At 42.2% G+C, this 26,655-nt stretch overlaps 1 protein-coding gene across 2 annotated transcripts in view; it reads left to right on the top strand.

Moving 5' to 3' along the window:
• The window catches only part of csgalnact1a (chondroitin sulfate N-acetylgalactosaminyltransferase 1a), a 58,294-nt gene extending 32,265 nt beyond the window's left edge, over positions 1-26,029 (top strand). For both annotated transcript variants that reach the window (XM_012879763.3, XM_021307174.2), the window contains 5 exons: positions 7,202-7,303; positions 19,959-20,137; positions 22,049-22,143; positions 22,299-22,380; positions 24,937-26,029. In XM_012879763.3, the coding sequence (XP_012735217.2) occupies positions 7,202-7,303; positions 19,959-20,137; positions 22,049-22,143; positions 22,299-22,380; positions 24,937-25,223 (745 nt within the window). In that variant the 3' untranslated portion in view covers positions 25,224-26,029. The remainder of the gene's footprint in view (positions 1-7,201; positions 7,304-19,958; positions 20,138-22,048; positions 22,144-22,298; positions 22,381-24,936) is intronic.
• Positions 26,030-26,655: the final 626 nt, after the last annotated feature.

Genomic DNA, 26,655 nt, shown 5'->3' on the forward strand with positions numbered 1-26,655 from the left:
GACGTCAAGACAGGTGAGTGCATCCAAGCACCAAAATCTGGAGCAACAGAGAGGTACAAAAAATTACTCAAAAAAGAAGAGTAACAAAAAAACTCACAAGCTGGTTTCCGAGAGTTGGGACAGAGGCCACGTCGTACCACGACTGGTTAAGGCTCCGGCGTCTTCCATCTGCCAGTGCTCTGCTTAAGAAGCCAGAGGAAGCCGCCTGCAACGAGCTGCAGGTGTGGACCACGCCTCCTCAGCCAACTAGACACACCTGAGGAGTAGAGTTAGAGCAGCCAACACAGAGAACCCTGACACTACCCCCCCCTCAACGGCCGCCTCCTGGCGGCCCAGACGAAGAAGTGCTGGGCTGAGTAGACCAGAAATCCCGAATCAAATCCTGATTGGCGATGGTAGCTGCAGACACCCATGAGCGATCCCCAGAGCTGCGACCCTCCCAATCGACGAGGTATTGGTGACCCCTACCTCGTCGACGGGCATCCACAACCCTGATGACGCGAGGATTCTGACTGTCCTGGGAGGGTGGAGGGGGTCCGGAAGGAGGGTATGAATCATTGTCCAAAACGGGCTTAATCTGGGATACATGAAAAGTGGGATGAACACGAGAGTGAGGGGGAAGACGTAAGCGGACGGTGGTCGGGTTGATAACTGTCTCTATTTCATAGGGACCAGTAAACCGGGGAGCAAGCTTCTTGGCGGATGGGTTAGTCAATACATCTCTGGATGTAACCAAACCCTCTGACCGGGGCGATAATGGGGAGCTGGTCTGCGGTGCTGGTCAGCAAACCTCTTACTCCGCTCTGCGGTGCGAGTGAGTGCTGTAACCGTCTCTTTCCATATATTCTGGCAGCGAGCAATATAGTCGTTGACGGAGGTGAAGGGAATCCTGAGTTCATCTGTGGGTAGGAGTGGAGGTTGATATCCTAAGGCAACTTCAAAAGGTGAACGTCCCGTGGCTGAGGTGATGTGAGAGTTCAGGGCATACTCTACCCAAGGCAAAAACTTGTTCCAGTCGGTAGGTGAAGATGACGTGAGGCAACGGAGAGTGGTCTCTAATTGTTGATTCATTCGTTCTGTTTGGCCGTTGGTTTGAGGATGGTATCCGGAGGTGAGCGTGTAACGGGCACCCAGAACGGAGCAAAAGTGCCGCCAGACCTGAGAAATAAACTGGGGACCCCGGTCAGAGAGAATGTCAACAGGGATACCATGGAGCTTGAAAACATGTTTAATGAGGAGTTGGGCAGTCTGGAGGGCGTTAGGTAGCTTACGGATGGGAATGAGATGACAAGACTTCAAAAAACGGTCAACAACAGTCAAAATCGTTGACATGCCTTGGGAAACAGGGAGTCCAGTAACGAAATCAATGGCAATGTGGGACCATGGACGTTTGGGGATAGGAAGAGGATTCAACAACCCAGAAGGTGGCTGGTTAGAAGACTTATTCTGGGCGCAGACAGGACAAGCTAAAACATAGTCTCTGACGTCCTTGGTCCACGATGGCCACCAGAATCGCCGGGACACCTGAGACTGGGTTCTATAAATGCCCGGATGGGCGGAAAACTTAGCATCGTGACACCAGCGTAAAACCTCCGGACGAACAGATTGGGGAACATACTTTAGTCCCGGTGGACCCGTACCAGGATCCGGATCTAATAGTTGCGCCTGGTTAATCCTGTCCTCCAGATCCCAATGCAGACCTCCAACAGTGCATGTGGGGGGAAGAATAAGTTCCGGCTCCTTCTCTTGTTCAAATGGGGCAAATTGACGAGACAGAGCATCTGGTTTAATGTTTCTGGAGCCTGGTCTGTAGGTTATGGTGAGGTTGAAACGAGAAAAAAATAATGACCAACGGGCTTGCCTAGAGTTGAGTCTACGGGCTGTCTGCAGATAGGAGAGGTTCTTGTGATCTGTCCATATTATGATGGGCTGCTCGGATCCCTCTAGCCAGTGCCGCCACTCCTCCAAGGCTAACTTAATGGCTAACAGTTCACGATCGCCTACATCATAGTTCTGCTCGGCAGGGGACAAGCGACGGGAGAAGAATGCACAAGGGTGTAACTTCTTATCTATCTCAGACTGTTGGGATAGGACCGCTCCCACACCTGTGTTTGAAGCGTCTATTTCAAGGGTGAATTGTTTCGCAGGATCAGGGTGAACGAGTATGGGAGCCTGGGAAAAACGGGACTTAAGTCGATTAAATGCCTCATCGGCTTCAGGACTCCAGATAAAAGGGACCTTGGTGGAGGTAAGAGCATGTAACGGGGAAGCTATCTGGCTGTAGTTCCTGATAAAACGCCTATAGAAATTAGCGAACCCAAGGAAACGTTGAAGCTGTTTACGTGACTCAGGAACTGGCCACTCCGTTACTGCTTTTATCTTTTCTGGGTCTGACCTCACTTGACCGCCCTCCAAAACAAGACCGAGGAACGAAACTGAAGTCTGGTGGAACTCACACTTCTCGGCTTTTACAAACAGGCGATTTTCTAGTAATCGCTGGAGAACAAGTCGCACATGTTGCTTGTGTTGTTCTAGGTCACGAGAGTAAATCAGGATGTCATCTAAATAGACAAAAACAAAAACATTCAAAAAATCCCGCAGGACGTTGTTAACCAATGCCTGAAAAACTGCCGGGGCATTACACAAGCCGAAGGGCATGACTAGGTACTCAAAGTGACCTAACGGAGTCTTAAAAGCCGTCTTCCACTCATCCCCCTGTCTCACCCAAACCAAATGATAAGCGTTGCGCAGATCAAGCTTAGTAAAAATCTTGGCATTCTGGACTGGCTCGAGGGCTGATGATAATAGAGGAAGCGGGTACTTATTCTTGACGGTTATCTGGTTATGCCCTCGATAATCTATACAGGGTCGAAGGGTCCCGTCCTTCTTGCCCACAAAAAAGAAACCAGCCCCTAATGGGGAGGAAGAAGGACAAATTAACCCCGTAGCCAAAGACTCACTGATGTATTTCTCAAGCGATTGACGTTCTGACCTGGAGATGTTATAGAGCCGACTCACCGGTAGAGGGGCCCCAGGTAACAAGTCAATCGCACAGTCGTATGGGCGATGTGGGGGCAAAGAACAAGCCTGAGTTTTACTAAATACCTGCCGTAAGTCGTGGTAATCCTCTGGAACGCGAGAGAGGTCAATCATGTCTCCGGAATTTGTCAAGGAAGTAGAGGAGACGGCTACGGGCCGAGCGGACTGCAAGCAACGGGAATGACAAGTAGGTGACCATGACTCCAGTCGGGACTCAGCCCAATTAAACTGCGGATTGTGGACCCTTAACCAGGCTATTCCAAAAACCACAGGTGAGCGCTTTACCGGGAAGACAAAGAAGGAAAGCTGTTCCCGATGGTTACCGGAAACTATCACTACCAATGGTCGGGTGCGATGGGTAATAAGAGTCAATCTCTGCCCATCTAATGACGAGACCTGGAGTGGCTCGGGTAAAAGATCGACAGGTACTCGAAGCTGGTCCACAACCGCCTGATCTATGAGATTAAAATCAGAGCCTGAATCTACTAGAGCTGAAACATCAAAACTTTCCTGGTCGAATATTAAAGTAACTGGTAAACAACAACGAGAACCAAATGACGCCTTAACAGCCTCCCGGGGAATAGATCCCAACCTGTCCACCGATCCCCCCCGTTAAGAGCGGCGGACTCGGTCTTTTGGCCGAACAGGACAATCTCTGAGGTAATGACCCTCACCTCCACAATAAAGACATAAGTTTTCCGAGACACGCTGCTGACGTTCCTTATTGGAAAGACCAACCTGCCCCAACTGCATGGGTTCAGGAGGAGGTGTAAAAGAACGGGGTTCCTTCTTGGTAAATGTAGAAGAGGTGGAGGTGGATGATTGCAAGGCAAGGTTGGATCTAAAACGGGTTCGGCTGCGTAATCGAGAATCCAAACGGATAGCAAGTGCTACAAACTCCTCAAAATCCTCAGGTTCCTCAACCCGAGCTAACTCATCCTTTAACGACTCGTCTAGAGCCTGAAAGAAAGCTGCCTTTAACGGTCTCGGCTGCCAAGCCGCAGCAGCAGCAAACGTACGAAACTCCACGGAAAAATCAGATACGCGTCGACCGCGCTGTTTCAAAGTGAGGAGATGACGAGACTGTTGTGCCGAATCCAACTCAGGTGAAAAAATTGTCTTAAATTCAGCAATGAAGTCCTGAAAAGTAATCCCAAACGACTGACAATCAGGGAATCGAGCCTCGGCCCACCTAAGAGCCCTACCCGTTAGTAGACGTAAGACATAAGATATCCTTACCTCATCAGAGGCGAAAGTCTGGGGAGAACGGTTAAACACCAGTTTGCACTGGAAAAGAAAACCACCGCAACTTCCACCGTCACCGGAGAATTTCTCCGGACAAGGTGACGCGCCCTCAAGTGGTGGAGTCCAAACCTGATTCTCCATGCTCGGAGCGTCGGAAGGCGGGGTAACGTGATCCTGAGTGACAGGTGACGTCTTCGCGGAAGTGACTGTGTCCACAAGTAGGCTAACCTGAGCGGCTAATCTCTGAAGCTGTTCCTGAGTAGAATTGACAGCAAAACCAAGCGACTGCATTTGTTCCTGCTGTGCGGCTATCTGCCGCCCGAACGTATCCGCTGGACTCTGGTGGCCGGAGCCTTCTTCTGTCATGGTTTTCAGATGACGAGCCCACATGCAGATACGAACGGGAGGCAATGCACAGTTTTAAGATTTTTATTAAAGGAAAACAGGCAGGTCTATGGACGGAACTACAGGTGACTCGGCTGGGTCAGAACGTCACGGCTGGAGAGTCTGTAAGAAAGAGCAAGTGAGTTCTTCTGAAATAAGAGCCAGGAAACTTGCTAGGAGTTGCGCTGCTTACCATTAGGTTGGGCGGACCTAACCGGGAAGAAGTAGCGTCATGAGAACTCTATGTGACTACTCAGATGAAGATAGGTGGCTAGTGGCTGAGGGCGGCAGATGTAGCTGGCGAGGAATCCGAGGCGACCTCATCGGCAGCGGTTGACAGATGGATTGACCAGAGTGAGCACAGAACCAACAGAACCCGGGAAAGGGGATCTCAGGCCTCGCTGGGTAACTTCCAGGAAGTATGAGGGGAGCACCAGAGCAAAATCTGAGCAGACAGGTCTGCTGGTCTGTTTCTTCGGACGGGACGTCAAGACAGGTGAGTGCATCCAAGCACCAAAATCTGGAGCAACAGAGAGGTACAAAAAATTACTCAAAAAAGAAGAGTAACAAAAAAACTCACAAGCTGGTTTCCGAGAGTTGGGACAGAGGCCACGTCGTACCACGACTGGTTAAGGCTCCGGCGTCTTCCATCTGCCAGTGCTCTGCTTAAGAAGCCAGAGGAAGCCGCCTGCAACGAGCTGCAGGTGTGGACCACGCCTCCTCAGCCAACTAGACACACCTGAGGAGTAGAGTTAGAGCAGCCAACACAGAGAACCCTGACAAATAGCAGTAGCAAGAAGGCCTAGCTCCAAAAACAGACACAGCACTGTGATTTATACACTGTTCCATTATGACTTTGATGACCCTTTAGTCTAAACAAAGTAAGTCGTTTCATAATGCTGTTCAACTTACAAACAATATCAAATTAATTTTGACTGTATCTGTTTTTTTAGCTAAATTCATATGTACCTAAAGATACATTTATTTCCACGCTGCATATCTTTAGGTTGCTCAAGACAGCCTTTATATTGCCTGTCTCGTGCATGTTTGGATGTATATCAACTTCCAGACTGCTGCTCTCAGCAAACACACTGCAGTCAACTCCTGCTCGGTAAAATCAGCCACTTTAATTTCAGTGTCACTGTAGATTTATGTTTGTAGAAATACAATACTGTGAGATCTTCCTTCTAACTTCCTGCAGCAGTAACAGCCAGCCTGAAACACATTTATTTTTTTAACAGCTGCTTCTTTTTATGCATGGGAAAAAAAGAAAAGATTGCCTAATGTGGCTGAGAAGATATTAAATGTTGCATCAAAAGTGCTCCGACGGCAGAGACTTCCCCTCTGCCTGTGTGTTGTGCATTATGTGTGCTGGAGCTGGCATAATGGCTGTATGCGTATCATTCATCATATTAAACAGGAGAGCGAGCGGCTGGGTTTATATTGCACACAGATTAAACGTGGTAGTGCAAAAGACGTAAATAATATATATGTGTATGGGTCATTAAATACATGTGGGCAGCCCGGTCATGGCCTAACACATTTTATGGAAACATTGGTCTCATCTGGCTTTGTCCATTAACTCTTTCAATGTTTCCCATGAGTCCCTATTGCTAATGGCAACCAGACCAATATGTGACAACAATAGGTTTTTATTTTTATACATTTTCTGTACAAATTTGACATAAATTTCACTAAGGCTAGGCATGAGAGTCTCGTGGTACGACGAACATGATTCAGTTACTTTTAAATAAAACAGAAAAGCTCCAACTATTGTTGCTACTCCTCAAATACCCCATGTTTACTGTTATTAGGTCAAAAATGAACATGTGATGTGATTCAATAATCATTTTTCCGCAGTCCGTTGCACAGACTGTTTTGCCTTTCGGCTCTTTTGCACTTTATATAGTAGCACAAGTATAACACTCCGATGTTGGCTTGTTGATAAATCGTGGCATCCTCTCGGGTAGAGCCTGTGGTTTCCTATTTAACAGTCATGCCGCTTGTAGCTCGTCAGCTGTAATTTTAAAATGGCATCATTGTTAAAAGAGTAACAGATGGTGCTCCTTCCATTTCCACGCCATAAAAGTTGGGGGGGGGGGGGGGGGGTTGTTGTTGGATATAAACAGGCAACTTTCTAAGCTTTTTTGAGAGGGGAAAGGCTTAGCAGCACTTATTCAGCCAGCTGACCGGTAGTGTGCAGCAGCAGGTGGGAAAGGGGCAGAGCTGCATAACTCTAGGCATCATACAGGCAGAGAATATTGTGGTAACTTTATCTGGCCTCATTAAACAGACTTTAACTTGTAGGAACGATGTGCTAAAAACCCTGCTTGATGCTGAAACGCCAGCCCATGGCCAACTGCAGCCCAATACCGGGGCCATTATTCAACACTTGTTTTGTTTTGGCAACGATAAAAACCTTGACCAAACTGTCTGTCGCCTTGATTGTCTTCCTTCCTGTTGACCCCTAAACCCCCCACCTGCTCAGTTTACATAAACCTTTCGTCCTTGATGTCCCATACTTTGTGTACAGGGAAGTCTGTGTGCGTCAGGACGGGCGGGTGCATCTGACCGTGGTGTATTTCGGGAAAGAGCAGATGAGTGAAGTTCGAAGCACTCTGGAGAACACGTCTAGGTAAGTCTGATCTGCATCCAAGCTCAGCCTTTTGAATTATGCACCACATGAAACAAACACAGCGCTGCAAAAATGGATCTAAAAATAAGTAAAATGTTCTTAAAATTTGTGTTTTTGTCCTAGATTTGAGCAGGTAAATAAGATTATCTGCCAATATAATAAGTATTTTGACCCCTAAAATAAGATAATTAGATATACTGCATTAAAAAAGATGATGGAGATGAATTGTTCCTATTTTAAGTGCAAAAATCTTATTCTATTGGCAGATCCTGCTCAAATCAAGGAAAAATACACACATTTTAAGAATGTTTTTCTTATTTTTAGTTCTGTTTTTGCAGTGAGTAAAGGGCTTGAAAATTTTTATTTTTATTGTTTTGGGAGGGGGGGGGCAATTTTCACACATGTGACAACAATCATCTCATCGTCACCCTCTGTGATCTTTCTTCCTATCATGACGTACAAATGCAAAACATACACACCCCTCCTGGCTCTGCGTCCTGCCACAGCCACTTGTGTATCCGATGAATAATGGAGCAGCAGCGTGCCACCGGTACCGAAAAGCCGAACGGCTTCCCTCCAACACTGATAATTTACAACATGCCTGCGATCATCCCTCACTCAGTCCTCTTTACACACACACACACACACACACACACACACACACACACACACCAATTCAGGAGACAGTTGCTGTTGGCTGAGCGGGAGTCAGGTCCGCTGTGAGTTGCAGTGACAGATTCCCTGAGGGGTTTCTATGGTGATGCTGGCCACTTTCACAGCCACAAAGGTTTGCCTGTGGCCTTCAAGCAGTCGGACCATCTCCAGTCTTACACAGAGGCTCATTATCTCTCCGTCAGTGATTTATAAAAAATGAGCAGAGTTGCGCTGTTGATAATGAGGAAATTTTTAAATGAAGCTGAAATTAAGATTCATTCTCTGAACGGTGGCTTTAGATGAAATACAGTGTCCTATAGAGAAGGAGCTTTTTTGTTTTGCAGGCGTTTAGGATTCCACTTAGAGTATGACAAAAACTCAGCCGGGCACAAGTCTCCCTGTGTTATCAACTCTTTCCTGTTTTCCTTTAATCTGGCTTTAAAATTGTGGAGTAAATCACAATAATTGTTAGAAGATAACAACTTGTGGTTTTACTCTGTGACAAAAGCTTAGAATACAATCAATCTGCAAAACAGTTTCTCAACAAAGGACGTATGAATATGTGAATATGCAGCTTAAACTATATACACAGCATTACTGTTTTAAGCGGCTGATTAACATCAAAGTCTTCATCTTTTATTACAGATTGTTAAATAGCAGTTCTTTCCTTAGTGTGAATGTTAGAGCCTTTTTTTTACTCTTAAAAGATTCTTTTGAATGCTTATTTCATATCTAGTCATGTTACTGGCTTCCTGACCCTGTACATTATTCACTGTTGTCTTTGTTTCTTAAGGTTTTTACACCTTATGTTTAGACTTTTGTCGTCCATGTCCTTCCTCTCTGTGAGTACAGGAGTTGAGTGAGTTCAGTCACTTTGTAATGTCCTTGTGTGTTTTTAGCACCAATATTTCATAGTTTCAACATTTGAAATATTGTCTCTTTGCTGTTTGCCGGAATATAAATTATTTAAAATGAATAAAAGCTTTACTTGGCAGAGATGGGCTTTAAATTTCTGCGGTATTGCTGGGTTAAAGACTTAGCAGGACAACCATATCCCATAACGTATAGGGCTCCATATGTGTTTTTTGTTTAAGCTGGATGATTATTACATAGAAACAAGGTGGGGACTTGTATGGGCCCCCATGGGTTTACTAAATCCAACCTAAATTAACAAAACCAATAGGCACCCTGAACACATGTTGGTTGGGTCTCAAATTGGTATTAAGAAAGATATTTCAAATTACATATCACATCTACGACCTAGCCTGGGTGCCATTCCGAATTTAGTCCCGCCCACAACGTTTTAGGTCGGGAAGTTCGGTCTGGCATTGCTCAATAGTAGCGCGAGTATGCTCGCCCAATATCTGGCGGGCCAATCAAATTGTCAGGGCGGGGTTTATACGATGATAAACAGATGATCAACAGTAACGTAATCAACCACGTCACCAAAGCGCGCTTGGGTTGAATTCGTTTACAACAACGATGGCTGCCGCTGGAGAGTTGAGGTGTGTAGATTCTGCTATTAGGTCTGTTCTAGAAGATATCGACAGGTTCGTGTGTTGAAGGACTCCTTGGATCCTTACATTCTTTTTGCAACACCGGCAAAAATCGTTAACGCTCATATGCTAGGCTAACAGTTGAGTTCCGTTGACAACAACTATGCGTCGCTTCACATACGTCACACACTCCGTTGCTCTTATTGGTTGTAGGTCTATCCAATTGAGTGCAGAGGAATTATTTTTTCTGGTTCGTTCGAAACACAACCCATAATCACAGCTCTATGGAGCAGTATCAGACTCAAATTCTGACTAGAATTGAGTATGACCATGTCAGGCTATCTACGACCCATAATTACCCAGCATTGTGCACCATAATCGCAATGAATATGGGGCCAATAAGAAACCCTCAGACCATTTTATGTGTCCTGTCTGGCATTGTGGCATTACGAATTTTTGTCTTAATGCCAAAAAGAGCCCAACAGATTTACTTCTACAAGTGGAGCATTACTGCTCTCACCATAGTGCTCCACTTGAGATATATATATGCAAAAAAAATATTGCATACTATTCTGGGACTACTTCACATTCAATGGACAGAAAAACAGGAAGGTAAAAGAGAAATAAAGAAAAAAAGATGAGACAAAATGCTAAAAGGGAGAAAAGGTGACAAGAGTAGAGGAAAGAGGAGAGTACAAAATAACATCCTCAGAGTCTGCTTCTACACTTACAGATAGAGTTATAAAAAGAACAGCAAAAAAAAAACATAAAGTGTTACAGGTACAATCAACCAAGGCTTTGATAACATCACTGAAAAATATGCAGTATTAATTAATACAAGATGTATAAAGTGACAGCTAAAGATAATAATAATAATAATAATAATAATAATAATAATAATAATAATAGGGGTTTATCTGTACAGAAGTGAATCTGTAAGCACCTGGATCCAAGCACCTGTAGGTAAGCTGAGTTTCTTTCTTACAAACCTCCCATGTGCGGTATCTTCCTGATTTTAAGGGCATGCCCGCTGTAGGTCCAGAGATCTGTTATAGCTTTATGCATTCTGCAGCAAATACTGTGATGTAATTGTCATAGAAACGCAATAGAAAAGAGAGAAAACTGAATGGCTTGAAAAATATGACCTAAGCAGAATATAAAGATATCTACACAGTACCTGGAGAGACTACATTCAAATTGTCTGCACTCCTAGGTACTCAAAGTATGCAACAAAATGTACTTAAGGACTAGAAGTGGATTTTGCATATGTCCCCTTTAAATAAATATGTGTAGGTCATTATGTCATCACCGAGCTCATGTAACCTTCCTTACATTTGCTTTATTCTTTCCTGCTCTCTTTGCTTATATAAACTGGCTAAATTATATTTAGCCATAATATGGCTAAATTCCTACAACAACTGCTTTAAATCACGTCTTAAAGCTTTTCTCATTACGAAGCAACATTCACTTTCAGCTCTCTTGTTCACTAACAAGAAAACACAATAATACTAAGCTGCCAGATACTGAAAGTTGACTTTTTTTAGGAGAAGGCAGCAGTAGCACTAGCTTACCGCACTTTTTGATAATTCTGCAGCCATGAAACCAAAATAAACCCAGATTGCCTATAAATAAGTAACTATAAGTGGTAAAATAGAAGAAAAAATAAAAGTAGCATTATGTGGTTTGAAACAGTCTACTGCTATCAATGCAGGATGGCTAATTATTTTTAACATGAATAATATTTTTCATCTAATGAATAATTTATTATTGCCTATCCCAATTTGGGAGTCTGAAGTTGGTGTTGGTTAATTAGCTTTTTAATCTTTTTCCCTCTGGTAGTGAACCCTCTGTAGGCTGTGTATTTTATCAAAATATTTTTTTATTTTGCAAATAGTTACCTTAAAAAGAGATATGGATGGTATTCAAGCCATGGCTCCATGCACGTTTCACTACTCGAACGTTTTCCAAAGGCTGGGTTCATCTTTTTAATGAGGGGGAAACGTTAAAGGGAAATCCTTGCCTTTGGCCAAGACCTACCAGCTCGAAAACAACAACCGTTGAAGGCTGCACTGTTTCAGGGGAAATCAAATTTGAAGGAAATCAAACTGAAACAGTATGAAACTAATAATCTTCCTACGTCGCAGTTTTATATTCACACAGAATGTTGTTGAACTTTTGAGATTAATAAATAAATAAAATACACATGACAGTTCGTTTTCCCTGCTGCAGTGTCGGCATCATTAGAGACAAGGATCGGTTTCCTCTCCGCTCCACCAACTGTTTTAGTTGGGTCCTTCTCACATATAGCCTCAAGCAGGTTTCCTTTTTTTTCCCCTGTAAAAATCACATTTCAGTCACAGTCTCTGCTTTCAATCACCACAGTGTCCCATGTCACCATTTCAATAAATAAATAACAGCTATTATGAACATCTAGAAATATCCTGTGAACCTGTAATAAGGTTGGTTCTCACTTTCTAACCTGTTTCTGCCAGACACCAGGGATGCATTTCAAAAATAGACTGAATCAGAAGCTGTACTTTCAAATATAACGCTTTGAAATCCCCACTTCAAAGCCTCAAAACCATTCACAGGGGGGTTCTGTTAGTTTATGAGCCCCATGTGGCTTAAAATAGAGATATAAAACGACGAGAAACAAAGAGGACGAGCAGGTGAGGTTGCAGAGGGAGGGAGATGGCGTGTAAAGGAGAGAGAAGCACGGCGGATCTGATCTAACTAGATACCAGTCAATACATCTAAATAATTACTGTGTTGTGGACACAGAGAAGAGCTGATGGCTGCAGGAGAAAAACAGTGGAAAAGGAACTAAGAAGAGATAAGACTGGAAAGCAAAGCTAACATGAAAAAATAACAAACTCCCAAGGATGAAAGAAGATAAAAAAAACAGGGATTATGCAGGAAACTGTAAAAAGATAAATAAGAAAAGAATGACATCACATGGTGACTCATTTAATCTCAAATTTTCCATTATTTCTCGCCCTCTAATAACCTGCCCTTTATCATTTGTGGCATTTCAGTCAGTTCTCAGATGCCACAAGAAGACCCTGTGAAACCCCAAAGAATGAATTAACATATTATAATAGACGTAATTATGGGAAGATTATGAGTGGATTTAATGGGATACAAATCAGAGCTGCGCCGTTTTCATGTTCCTTCGCAGACCTTTTACAGACGCACGGAACAAATTACTCGGCATCATTAACTTTTGTAAGTGTTTTGCCCGAGGCCTCCGCCCAGCTTGCATTTACTCCTCCATTACACGTGTGCACTGCTGATCTAGCTCACTAAAGTAAAAGGTATTTTTGTCTTTTACGCAACTGTTCAGTTGGGGGAAAAAACACCAGCCTTTGTTCCATATAAAAAGCAGACAGGTAAACGAATAATAAATCATGAGTCATTCTTTATCCAGGGCTCTGGGAGGGTGGAACTCATAAAGAATCATGCGATGTAAAAAAAGTGCAAATGTAAAATGCCACCATCAGTCAGCTAAAGGCAACAGTATTAACGTGGTAAGAATTTGCAGGCTGTTCTGTTTTGACCTTAGCTAACACGAAAATATTAACAGCTGAGGCCGAGAGGAATGTTCTGCTTAAAATCAAACTGCAATCACAACAGGAGGAAAAAACAGTTGTTGCTTAAATGCCAAAAAGTAGTTCACCTTGATTTTGATGTCTAGAGCAAATTTCTATTTATTAGAAACAATGACATTCCATGTTCCAAAAGTAAGATTAGATCCCCCAGGAAGTAGCTTGCTAAGAAGCAGGCCCTTGCCTGCCAGCCAGAGAGCATGGCACATGAACCCAAAGGTCCTCCTCGCAGGTGGTGGGCACCTCCTGTTAATACCTTGGACTGAGCCCAGCCGCTCAGAAGCCAAAGCTCAACCCTCGGGCACATGTCTCCACCCGAGGCCTGGTTTTATGAAGGGAGGGGGGAGGGGGGGGGGCTATGGTCTCCCTAGTCCAGTCATGGTTCGCTTATTATTATGGGTTTAGTATTTAGTTTTTTGCCTTCTCTTTATCCGCTGTCATGCTGTTTCCTGTCTTGCCTTGTATGCTGCCACTTAAAAAAAAAAACACCTGTTATGTCGGTCTAAACATGTAGAGGGATATTGTGCATTGTCTGTGAAGTATGTGTGGAAATGAATTGGGTGAAAAAACCACAGTGTCCTGCTGCGTCATGACTGGCTGAACTTTTCTGCAATATCATTGTCTGTCAAGTATGTGTGGAAATGAATTGGGTGAAAACTAGTGTTGCGCCGATGCAATTTTTTGGCCCCGATACCGATACCTGGCTGTTCAGTATCGGCCGATATCGATACCATTACTTTGAAATTTATGTGTGTGTGTGTGTGTGTGTGTGTGTATAAAGAACAGCATACTACTTGGATGTAAAATAATTGCTAACATGGCTTTGTCAAGCTGCTACCTTATTAAAGCAGGAAAAAGACTAATACAAAGTGAATCCAGTAGAACTAGTGAGTGTCGGGAGAGAGAAGGCTGCGTTCAAGTGACAATCAAAACATCAAAATGGTATCTGTGACTTATTTGTTGGTATTCGCCGATACCGATACCACCATTTTAGTGCTGTATCGGCGCCCTGGCCGATACTGTTATCGGTATCGGTGCAACACTAGTGAAAACCACAGTGTCCTGCTGCGTCATGACTGGCTGAACTTTTCTGCAATATCACTGTCAGCCTTTAATTATTTTTTTCCTAATAAGGATAAACTTTCCATCTGGAAATGACATTTCAATGCCCTATCAGGGCCTTCAATTGATCGAATAATCTTTAGCCAAATTTACCTTTTTGATCCAGTAGGTGAATAAACTGTCTGCATAGCATAGTGTGAGATTAAGGAAATCATTGATGCCGATTTTCTGTCACAATTCCATTGGTTATGTGTAAAACTGTGGCACTCATGGCAAAAAAATAAAATAATGATAATGCCAAAAAAATCAGGGGTAGCCTGGTTTAACAGATGATCAAGCTGTAAATGGCTCTATGGTATTATAGCTTCAATAAAAGGCAGATATGCCATAGTTGGACAGGACTATTGGTCTAAACCCCTCCAGGGCCTATGCTTTCTTTGGCCTACTTGCCATACAAGGCTCCCCAGTACTAAATAGTCCTTAAAACCTGTTAAGGCAGACCCTGAGTAAGACCAGCTACTTGCTGGAGAGTCTGTAAATGAGGAGTAGCAGCTTTGTGTTTGGAGCTGGGGACTCACGTCCTGGGAAGGCTGCAGGTTTGCTGGTTCAGAGTTATTTTCAAAAAGTATTTTTTAATCTGACAAATGAGCCTCGCCGGAACCCGTGCTGGAGTACAAAGAAGCAGTCTCACTTTTTCACAAGGTGTGTGACAAAAATGGTGTTGTAGTTCCCATGGTGCAAAATTGGTTAAAACATGTTTGTTCTTCATTCTGGAAAGTGGTTAGAGGTGGGTAGGGTAGCCAGAAATTGTACTCAATTCAGATTAGTGTTACTTCAAAATCATACACGCAAATAAAAGTAAAGATGTGCCATAGTAAAACTGCTAAAAGTAGGCTACCTTATTTTTAAAAATACTTGGGTAAATGCAACTGAATATAAATGTAAATACTTACTATCCACCTCTACTGTCTGTTGTTGCCTCTTTTTAGTGCGTTTCTACTTGCTCTGCACAACTGGGTCACACCATCTCATCATTTCACTGATCCTTGGACTATTTTTATTTAAAAAAAAAAAAATTAAGCATGGTAGAGCAGAATGACTGATTTCTTTGTTTTGACCACAAGCCAAGCCGTTTAGCTCTTTAGTCAAGCTGCACAGTATTAACCGCCAAGACATTTTAATGTATGAAATAAAAAAGGACACTGCATTTAAACATTTTTTTATTTTTTTTTTTAAACTGGATAAAAATTACGGTATTGTAGTTCCTGTTAAAAAAGCATCACCACAATCATTGAGAAGTCGTATCTCAATGAGATTACCAGTATAAATACAGGTTCAATAGCTTAAAATTACTTTAAAGGAAACAACCATGTTTGGTATCTAACAAAACGTGACAAGAATAACCAGAAGCCATAGTTTTGGGGCTTACACTGAAGACCGTTTTAGTCAACAAGCATCATGTTTGCAGTCTGCATCCCCCTCTCTATGTGCAGCGCGTATAACTGACAGGATCAGACCTACAGCTGAGACACGTTGGGGTAGCCTTTCAAAGATTTTTCACTGACACAGTTTCCGCTTCAACAGGGCACAGGCCATCTTGCCGGCAGTAATTAAAAGGAAGATGTTGGACCAAGAGGAGGGGTGTGGTGATGTGTGTGTGTGTGGTGGTGACGAAAGATCAAAATACTAAGGGCGTCTAAGAAAACACAGATTTAAGTGGGGTTGCACTGATGTTTACTGGTCACAGCTTCCTTAAAAGTTTTTTTTTTTTTGTTTTTTTTTTTTGGTAATGCATTTTGCTGACACCCACATTCAATCAGCCTTTTCTATGCTCTGGTTAAACCTACCCATGGGGAAACGCGATAACCGTTTGCAACAGCCTCTGTTGATGTAAGCCTAGCCATTAGCTACTTCAAACTTTAAAACTGGATTCGAGGTCTTAATTAGGGACCAATTTATCAGGATTTTCCTGCTGGTTCACGAAATCATAAACTATATGCACCCAGTTCATCCAAATCACTTGGCTTTAAACACCTAATAATATAAATAACCTGGACTTCATCAGTACTATTCAAGTAGTGATGGATTGGCTTTTGACTCTAAAAATATAAATATGCGCAGGAAACCATTGGCACAAAGCATACAGTTGTGGATTTGTCCATAGGTTAAGTGTGCCCACGCATACCTTTTAAAGCTATTTGTTGTGTTGTTTTATGCTCGCTTTAATTTTTTGAAAACTGAACTATGGTGACAACCTAAGTGATTATGAAGCAGGTACATTTTCTTCAAACTTTGGATTAAATATCCCTTCCCGCCCATCTTGCTTTGTAATGATATCTTGCTTTGTAATGATATTTATACGCATTCAATAGGTGGAAAACCACAGAACACAGCAATAAATCTGAACAGAAATATAGCCATTGTTTTACAGCATATACTTTCTGAAGCAAAAAAAGCCCCTGCATACCTCCAGAAGACGTTAAGCTAAACTCAGTGTGCCGTTCCCGTGTTTGGACAAAAAAACTGGAAGGAGTCAGGGATTTAAACTCAATTGTTGTACTCTCATGTTTGGCGATTCACACCCACCTACTGACTAAATGTTGTGGCCCTAACATACTCTGAACATAGCATAAAAGAATAAAGTTACATAGGAGTAACCTATTAAATCTACACTGTGCTTTCTTCTTCTCTAATATTAAAACATATCAAAGTTTAAAAAAAGAGGGGAAAACAATGTTTTTTTTTTTTAATAATACTAAAAAACAACTTTTGTCTGAAACATGCAGCACCTGGCTATGTAGTAAAATACTATTTCGCCTTTTTTGAGCACCTTGCAAATACAAACTTCAGTGTACTTTACATTTCATCTAAAAAGTAAATGCAAGTCACCTTCGTGTAAACTAATCTCAGTAAAAATCCAACTGTTTTGTTCTGTGGGGATTGTTAGAGAGCATTGGGGATCAAACAGCTTCATGAAGACCAAGGAACACAGCAATTAAGTTAGGGTAGGTCAGTGATTCCAAAAGTGATTTATTTTACTGTTATATGTTTTACTGCAGCTGGCTTTTCTTTTGTTCAGCTGTCGACAAGATTGGTTGCATCCCATGAAGCACTGTTTAATTCATGACTTGAAAATGGAAATACTATACCGCTAACCTAAAAAGACATGGCCGACTACCTAAACTGAGAGGCAAAGTAAAATCAGTCAAAGGAGCATCCAGGAGGCCTGTTGTATCGCTGGAGGAGCTGCAGAGATCTACTGCTCCGGCCGGAGAACAACTAGTCGTCATGCAAATCTGCCGTGAATGGAAGAGAAAGCCGATGTTGAACAAAGGCCATGGGGAGTAGGAGTGAAAATCACTAGGTTTATCACGATACAATGTTAGTTCAATTTGTTTTGGATAACGATACGATAGTTGTCGATATCACAAAGTCTGTTACAATACAATTTTTGAATAAGTTCAGTTCACAAGTCTAACACTGTTATTGATATCAACTGACAAAAAGCCCAGATATGATTTGATCATTTTTATTTCTAAGCTCATACAGGTACATACAGACGTTTAGATAAAAAAACAGCATTCTTCTCATTTTGTTGTAATAATAATAATAATAATAATAATAATTAATAATAATAATAATAATAAATCACCAGTTCACAATATTCCGATCCCTTGTGAATTACAAAATAAAGGCATATCTTTAACAGGACGATATGGAACGATATTTTCCTTTTGCATCGAAATGATTGGATTATTAATTTAATCGATACATCGATGTGGACTGATGTATTGTCACGACCCTAATAGGAAGTCATTGTAAAGGTTTCCCACATAGAGGAAAAAACACAATTCTGGTCTGCATGCAAAACACAGCCCAACACCAACCATCACCTTTACCCGAACAGGCAATCTTTGGTTGTGGCAGCATGATGTTGTGGGGATTATACTTTTAAGTCGGGGAGAGGGGAGCTTGTCAAAGTTGACTGGTGGCGTTAAATCCTGGAACAAAAAGCTTTTGGAAGCTGCAGAGGACTTGAGGCTGGGATGGAGGTTCACCTTCCAATAGCTGAATGACCCTAAAGATACATTCAGAGGTTAGATCAAAGCATGCTCATGTGTTTTGATGCCCCAGTTAGAGTCCAGTCCTAAACCAGTTTAGAATCTGAGGAAAAGACTTGAAAAGTCTTCCCAGTTATGCAGTTCTTTGTCTTGTTTAATCACACAGAAGCCCAATACATGAAATAAAGGTTTATGGTCGTAATGCGACTAAATGTGAAGAAGCTGAATGGGATGCAAATGTTATCACAAGACACCATAACCCTGACAAAATCCTATCAAGTGCTCCTCTTTAACGGTTTACAGGTTTAGTTGATCTCTCACTTCCCGCCACATTAAAACTAAAACTGAATAAACACATGGATGTAGCTGGTGTTGTTGCATTAAAGTTGTTTGAAACAAGCAGAGTCATTGTTCTGCCTTTGCCATCTGTGGACAGCTTAGTGTCAGCTGCGCAGTCCTGGGACTCTGTGCAGACACTCAAGATGGTGCGGATTCATGTACTGCTGACAGACATGGATCCTGTCCTCCGTGCGTCGACCGTTTCAACTGACAGCGCGTTGCCACACACTGACATGTAGTTACATGCGTACATCATGCACCGTGAGCTTTGTAGTCATCAGATACTTTTGGAATGTGAAGAGGGCGTTTTTTTTTTTTACCGGTGCTCGTTATTCACAAAGTTGGATAACGTGCCCGGAGCTTTGCGCCATGTGGTTGGTCGGTTGAGCTTCAGGGACGTCTAGGATCAAAATGTTTCCATGTCGTGTTTTTGGAAGAAGCTGAACGGATTTCAGTGAGTCAGAGGTGTTTACGCATGAGTGCGAGGGGGGGAAAAAAACAAAAACTAATACTCACCCTTCACAGACACAAACCCCTAGCATAGCAGAGGGATGACACTTTGGCAGTGCTCAATGAGAGGGATTTCCCTGGTAACACTTAATTCCTCCAAATAATCTCTGTGGCTGCTTTTTTTGTTTCCATGTGTTTTTATTAGCTGTACAAAAAAATGCTTCCTTCTGTTTTTGCTCTTTTTTTTGCTCTTTTTAAACTTCAAACTAAGACATGTTAGCCTATGTTTTTCCCAAAGTCTCTCCTTTACGTGAAAATGATGTGTCTGTGTGGGCTGCTGTGTGTCTGTGTGGGCGGATCAGTGACCTACGGTGTGAACTGTTATGATCAAAGAAAAAGCCGCAGCTGTGTGCATCTGGATCCAGCTGTTTCTCTTTACCCGCGGCACAGCAGTGCGCACCCACAGAGACAGGAAGGTTTGTTCTCCTGTGGTCTGACTTGCTGACTCCTCTTCAGTTGTCTAGATCCAAGTCTGAGCGCAAACACTGGGGGGGGGTGTTGTCCTAAAGTTAACTTTTGGATCAATGTTTTTTTTGCATTTGTTTCGTTTCAACAACATTTTTTCTACTACGTATTAAAATTATTGTTACATTTCAGGTCTTTATCTTTTTCAGATGACATAATATTGCTCTTATGGTGCTGCTGTTGCACATGAAACATATCTCTATGCATCAGCGAGACGAGATAAAGCTGCATTAGTGGCATTAATCAGCCAAATAAAACAGAACACCAAGAGAGTTTGAATTCTGGTTTGGCAAATCTGTGAATATCCTACATGCATATTGTTCATGCAAAAATAAGTGATTGATACTTAACTGATACAAACCAAAGCAGTTTTGTATTTAGTTGCAGTTATATCAAAAAGAGTTCAACTATGGGACCGAATGTCTGCCTCTCTAATGACTCGCATGTTCTGTGTGCCTTTCAGAGAGGCCAGTTTCAAGAACTACACGCTGCTGCAGCTGGACGAGGAGTTTTCTCGAGGTCGGGGTTTAGACGTTGGGGCGCGGGCGTGGAAGGGAGGCAATGTGCTTCTTTTCTTCTGCGATGTGGACATCTACTTCACCACCGACTTCCTCAACACCTGCCGGCTCAATGCGCAGCCCGGTGAGATGCTGCACAAACTCTACATCAGAGTGTTCTAACATAATTGAATGAGGATTTACATTTAGGCTTTACGGGAATATCTTTGATTACCTAAAATAAAATTATCACTTTTATTTTTGAGTAACTGCAGTTTCTGGGGCATACCTGGGATTCAATCTTTAATCGTTAACAGTGTATGGGATTTTAAAGATAATAGTGGGTTTTGTTTGTTATTCCGGCCTAAGGCTCCAGTAAAAGCAAAGGGGACGTAGCATGCTTTTTATATGGTTTACCTAAATATTTACATAATTCATTTGTGGCCTATGTAAAGTGGAACTACAATGCGAACTACGTTTGGCCATTTCTGTAGTATGCTGGGGGAACATGTAATGAATTGTTGGAATTAATAAAACCAACAACAAAACATTTTAGCTTATCGAATTGTAGCTTCATTGTCCTTCAGCTTGAACTACAAGATTGCAGCTAAAATCATAAAAATGCCAGCTTCGCGAAATTGGTCAGCCGGAAGTCCATGACCTTGTTAAGCAGCTCCACAGAAAATACTGTGACAGAATTGTTTGAAACAACATAATAGAAAACAGAGAAGACTGAGCAGCTTGAAAAATATGACCCAAAGAGAATATGAAGATATCGACGCAGCTCCTGGACAGACTAAATTCAGATTTTCTGCCTCCTAGAGACTCCAAGTACACAACAAAATGTGTCTAAGGGCTAAAGACAAACAAATTTTGCATATGTCCCATTTAACTAAATGGCTATGGGTAATTCAATGCAATTTTATTTATGTAGCGGCAATTCATGATACACGTCAGCTCACGGCAAATTCAATCAGATTATACAGCATTCACTCCTCCTGAAAGAGCGTAGAGCCACAGTGGACAGTCATCTACATTGTCCATGGCTTTGCAGCAATCCCTCATACTGAGCAAGCATGAAGCGACAGTGGAGAGGAAAACTCCCCATTAACGGGAAGGAAAAACCTCCAGCAGAACCAAGCTCAGTGTGAACGGTCACAGGGGTGATGTGGCTGGATTTTAGATTGCTTTGGTGAATGTATCCAACAACCCCCCCCCCCCCCCCCCCCCCCCATCCCCCCCAAACATACACACACACCTCCACACACACACTTATTGGCAACCGTTATGAAGATGCAGCAAAGACAATTCAACCTTGCATTTGAGTGGCCCACAGCATCACATATTCTCTATCATCCAGTAAGCATTAGGTGCTTTTTTACTTCTTCCACCTTTTTTCTTCAAAAGGGAAGGTAAGAATCATGTGCCTACACTTTACTAGACAGCTCTAGCAGCTGGATTCCATGCCCACCCAATTCCTTTCTTCTCTTAGACTCAATTTTTCCATTAAAAGCTTCCTTTTCAACTCTGACTTCATACCTCCTCACTTGGGACAAATAGACATCGGGTGCCTGTTGTGCGCAACACCCTAACAAATCCGGTGCTTAACTTTCCACTGGCGTTTCATGACACCACGATAAGTGTACCTGTCGGAGAAGAGATGAGAAGTTTAGAAATCCAGAAGGAGCCCAAAATAGAAGCACTTCACGTTGAGCTGATATGTTTGTGGTGCAGGGACTCCCTCTGGGCCTGAATGAACATTTTGAAGAGAGAGAAACCGAACCGCAGATAGATGGGGGGCAAAAAAACAGCTTTGACTTTGCAAAATTTAATTTGGAGTTAAATTAAAGTTCAAGCTGGTAATAAAGGACTTAATAGTACATGGAGTGAAAAGTGACTCCCATTAATCAACATTCAACATTTACTCGCTGCTTCAATCTAAAATCTTGGCAGCAGTTCCGCCCAGGGAAATGATTGTTGAGACTAATGAAACTCTGGTTGATTGAATTATCATTAAGATCACCAGCGAATGTCAACCACTGCTGTGCTCCTGCAGGTAAAAAGGTGTTCTACCCCGTGTTGTTCAGCCAGTACAACCCTGCTCTGATTTACGGGAGTCCCGAGCACACCCCCCCTGTGGAGCAACAACTGGTAACGCATGACAATCAGATCCATAGTTTCTCATTTTTCTGACACTGCCGGCCACTTGTGGAGAACGTTTAGAAATGTTTTTCCTCTTGTGCAGTCAGAGCTATAAATTGTGGTGTGTGTGTTTCAGAATATTTTTTTGCAACTCCCCCCTGTAGGTGATCAAGAAAGACACAGGCTTCTGGAGGGATTTTGGTTTCGGTATGACCTGTCAATACAGGTCTGACTTCATCAACATAGGTAAGGGTTACTGGTTTCCTTCAACCTTAGTCCTCAAGCTGCCCTGCATGTTTTACATGTTTCTCTGCTTTAACACACCTGATTCAACCAAATTTATGTTGCGGTCGCGCTTCTTTCCCAACGGCTTCGGGAACTCGTAATCAGTTCCTCCTGAGGGTTGATTGCCTGATGACATTGCACGGTAAAAACGGCTTGATCTGATGCAGCAGTAATATCCTCGCTGCCGTCCTGATGGGCCGGTGTTTAACGGACATGAAGAACAGCAGAGGACTGCCTTACCATTTGCAACAGGGAGAATGTTTTATTATATCACCCTGCAGGAAAAGACTCTGAGTAGCAAATAATCTATATCAGTGTGCACTGTATATAGAGTACAATATCAGGTCAGTTAAACTTCTGGAAAATTGACGTGGTGAGTAGAGGAGGTTGTCAATCAGCGTCGGCCGTTCTGGTGTTAATCAAATTACCTAGAGGTGCACTAAAGGGGCAACAAGACACGATCCCAAAAACAGGGATGGTTTTGCGGGTGGAGGCCACAGACCTTTATTTTGACTATCTTTCAGTAGTTTTGCATTTCAGTAGGGACAGCATCACTACTGGTAGCGTGAGGCGATACCTGGAAACCTACCGAGATGGCACAGGCGGTCCAACTCCACCAGGATGGGACATCAATACCCATCATTGCCAGAAGGTTTCCCATGTCATTCCAGGAGACGGACGGTTACTCTAGGAGAGCTGGACAGGGCTGTCGGTGGTTCTTAATCCTTCTGCATGACCGTCTGTTCCTTTGTCCAAGGAAGAACTGGATTGATAGAATAAAAACAAATAAAACACTAGTCTCATCTGTCTAAAGGACAGTGTTACAGAGATTGTGTAGTTTATTTAGATATAACACCGCAAAGCAAAGTTAACCTGAAAAATAATTTTAATTGACATGTGGGGATTTCCCCCTCCAAATCTTCCAAATAAGTAATCCTTGTTCAGTCTGTTTCTATCCATCCATCCATTTTCCAAACGGCTTAATCCCTTATGAGGTCGCGGGGGTTGCTGGTGCCTATCTCCAGCGTTCACTGGGCGAGAGGCGGGGTACACCCTGGACAGGTCGCCAGTCTGTCGCAGGGCAACTCTTTTTCTATATGTACTGTATAAAATTATATATTCAACATAACACCTGTAGAGTTTGACATGGGGGCTGAATTTTCTGGGACATCCACTCCTGGAAAGATTGGAAACTGTTGAAGGCGTTTTCTGGTTTATAACATTTTTCACTGCAGCATAAAGGAGTTTTGATCTTTTGGAAACAGATTTAAAACCAACAGATGATTCTCCAGAGCCATTGCTCATTTCCCTGGCATTGTGTTAGCACACAAGTTTTCCCCAGACCAGCAAACGCTTTCACAGAGGCGGCTGCATTCCCTGGTCAGTCATACAGATGGATTTCGTCAGCAGCTGGTATCTATTTTCCCTTTTGAATCTTCTGGAAGCAGCATGCCTTTACTTAGCTCTACCTTCCCTGTTTGATAAATGAAGATTACTCTAATATATGTTGTTAATTTGGTTCCCACCTTCTTCTTTATTCATTTTACACATTTAAGGTTAATCTAAATATGTTTAGACGATGGTAAAGAACAGATGTTGTTTATATATCCAGTAGGAGGACTTTCTTCTTCCCTTCACAATAAATTGAAACATGACAAAGTTAAGGTTTGTAATATAGGAAGACCTTTTCTCTCAGACTGTCACAAATTATGCTGACTGCTCTTAAAAGCCCTTACTACTTATTTATTTTATTTACAGTTACACTAATGCATTTGCTGTTATATTAAAATATATACAAAGTGTTTTAGCTGTCAGACAGAAAGCAGTGGTTTGTTGATTTGAATATGGCCCAAACCAAACATGATTTTAGGTTTACTTTAGATTTATCGTGCAGATTTGTGACGTTAGTCATAATTGGCCTTGACGCTGACCACTAGATGGGGGGGGGGGGTGTTTCCACTACAATCCTTGGTATGTATCCAATATGCATCAACATGCATTAGTGAAATCCATATGCAACCTCAGCTGTGTGGTGGTTTGAGGCAAATTCACGACTATAGTCTATAAGGGGCTAATTGGCTTGTTTCTATGTGGATTCACTTTTGAAACTTTCACCTCATCGAACACTTGGGAAGTGTTCCCTATTTTGAGCACACATGCAAAACCTAGGCAAACAAATAATCTTTCTTATCAAATTTCTTTGCTGTTGTTTATCCCTGAAGCTTGAATTTATAAAAAAGGTAGATGATGACAGATATCGAAATAAGACTTCAGGGAGTCTGGAACCACGCAGGAAACAGGTTTAGACAAGCCTGATCAAAACCAGTCGACATCAATTCAACACGTCCTCCCTGCCACCTTTTAAAATAACAAACCTCACAATGGCAGTGATCGCAAACTCTTATCCAAAATATATATTTTTTTAGGAAGCAAATGTAATGCTATAACTGTGAGATATGCTGATAAACGCTCAGCATCACACACTGACCCAACCTCTGACCATGTCTGTTCTGTCAGGAGGTTTTGACATCGACATCAAAGGCTGGGGCGGTGAGGATGTCCACCTCTACAGAAAGTACCTCCACAGCAGCCTCCTGGTCGTCCGAGCTCCGTCGCGCGGCCTCTTTCACTTGTGGCATGAGAAGCACTGCGCCGACGAGCTACCTCCGGACCAGTATCGAATGTGCATGCAGTCCAAGGCCATGAACGAGGCCTCGCACGGCCAGCTGGGGATGCTCTTCTTCAGGCATGAGATCGAAGCTCATCTCCGCAAGCAGAAACAGCAAAACCCCAAGAAAACGTGACTCTGGACTGGTGACGGCAAGGAGCTGCATGCAGCAGGTGAATCCAGCTCATCTTAGACATTTTAACCAAGATTCTTTCAGAATTGCACAAAGCTAAATCACCGTTCTGCTGTGCACCAAATACAAGCCTCACTCTTTTATATCTGAACAATAAACAAACAAAAACATTAAGGCTACAAGGCCGAGATGTAATTGACTCACACCTGAGGGAGTTTGGCTGATTTTATTTATTTTTTTTCTCACTCAATACACAAAAAGGTTTTCCTTTCCTTTATAAAAAAAAAAAAAACATGTTCAACTATTTCTATTGGTTTTTGTTGTTGTTATTTTTAATGGCTTGGTCTTTGACTCCATCGTTAACAAACAGCTAAAGTTAATTAATTTCAACATTCTCAGCTGGAAAATTAATAACTGTAGTTCCTAAAGATTGAATGGAGTTTGTTTCTATGAAAGACTGGCTGCATATAATTTAAAAGTGAATAACTCCCCAAAACATACATCTATGGTCCCAGAGGTTTAAATACACTAATCATGGGCCGTCTTGCCATATTAATTTTGTACTTTTAGTTATGCATGTGACACATTCTTGGTTTTTTAGGGTTTTTGGTTGTGGCCTGCTAATGGAACTGCAATATATCAGGGTCAAAACTATATATACTATAAACATGCATCTCTGTTAGTGTTTGGCTAAATCCCTATTGGCAAGCTTTACGGCAACCATACACTTTTTTTTCGGTAGCCATTAACAAGCTTTTGGCATAACGCTGACTTATCAGCACAGACTTAGCAATCATAGCTAAAAAAAAGTAATAAGGTTGAGATTGTGACCACTCCAGAAACCAAAATGCTTTTTTGATGGCTGTAAAACCAGATGCTTTCTCTGTAACTTACAAAGGAACATTATCCAAACACTAGTGGGAGTGGTGTGTGTGTAAGGTTGGCCATGTGTGCATAAATGAAAATCCGCAATAAAATCAAAATTGTGCATCCAGCTAAATTTTTTTTTTCAATCATTGAAGTTTTTACAGTCCCTTCATTCTGGAAAAAGAGGAGTTCAGAAACATCAATAAAAGCCTAATATGAGTGTGATGCCCATTAATGAGTGTATGTAAACCTCTGTAAAGCAGCGGTAAATATTTTTCAGCAGATGTCTGTGTATATGGGAGCCATTTTCAGTTAGTTCAGATATATTACAGCTCCTTTTTTAAAAAAAACATTAAAACATGTGCCTTATGTGAATAAAGCCCGAGCTGTTTTTTTTCACAGCAGCTCAAGTTTTATACGAGTGTAAACACAGCCATCTAATGGTCTGAAAATGAACAGCATGCTGTTGAACAATCAGTGAAGGACTCCTTCAAGCATTTTACATAAATTATTTTTTCAGCTGCCTGTGTGTATTTATGATTATTATCATGTTCTGTAAATGTCAACA

Source organism: Fundulus heteroclitus, chromosome 8 (assembly GCF_011125445.2).
Source record: "Fundulus heteroclitus isolate FHET01 chromosome 8, MU-UCD_Fhet_4.1, whole genome shotgun sequence".
NCBI lineage: Eukaryota > Metazoa > Chordata > Actinopteri > Cyprinodontiformes > Fundulidae > Fundulus > Fundulus heteroclitus.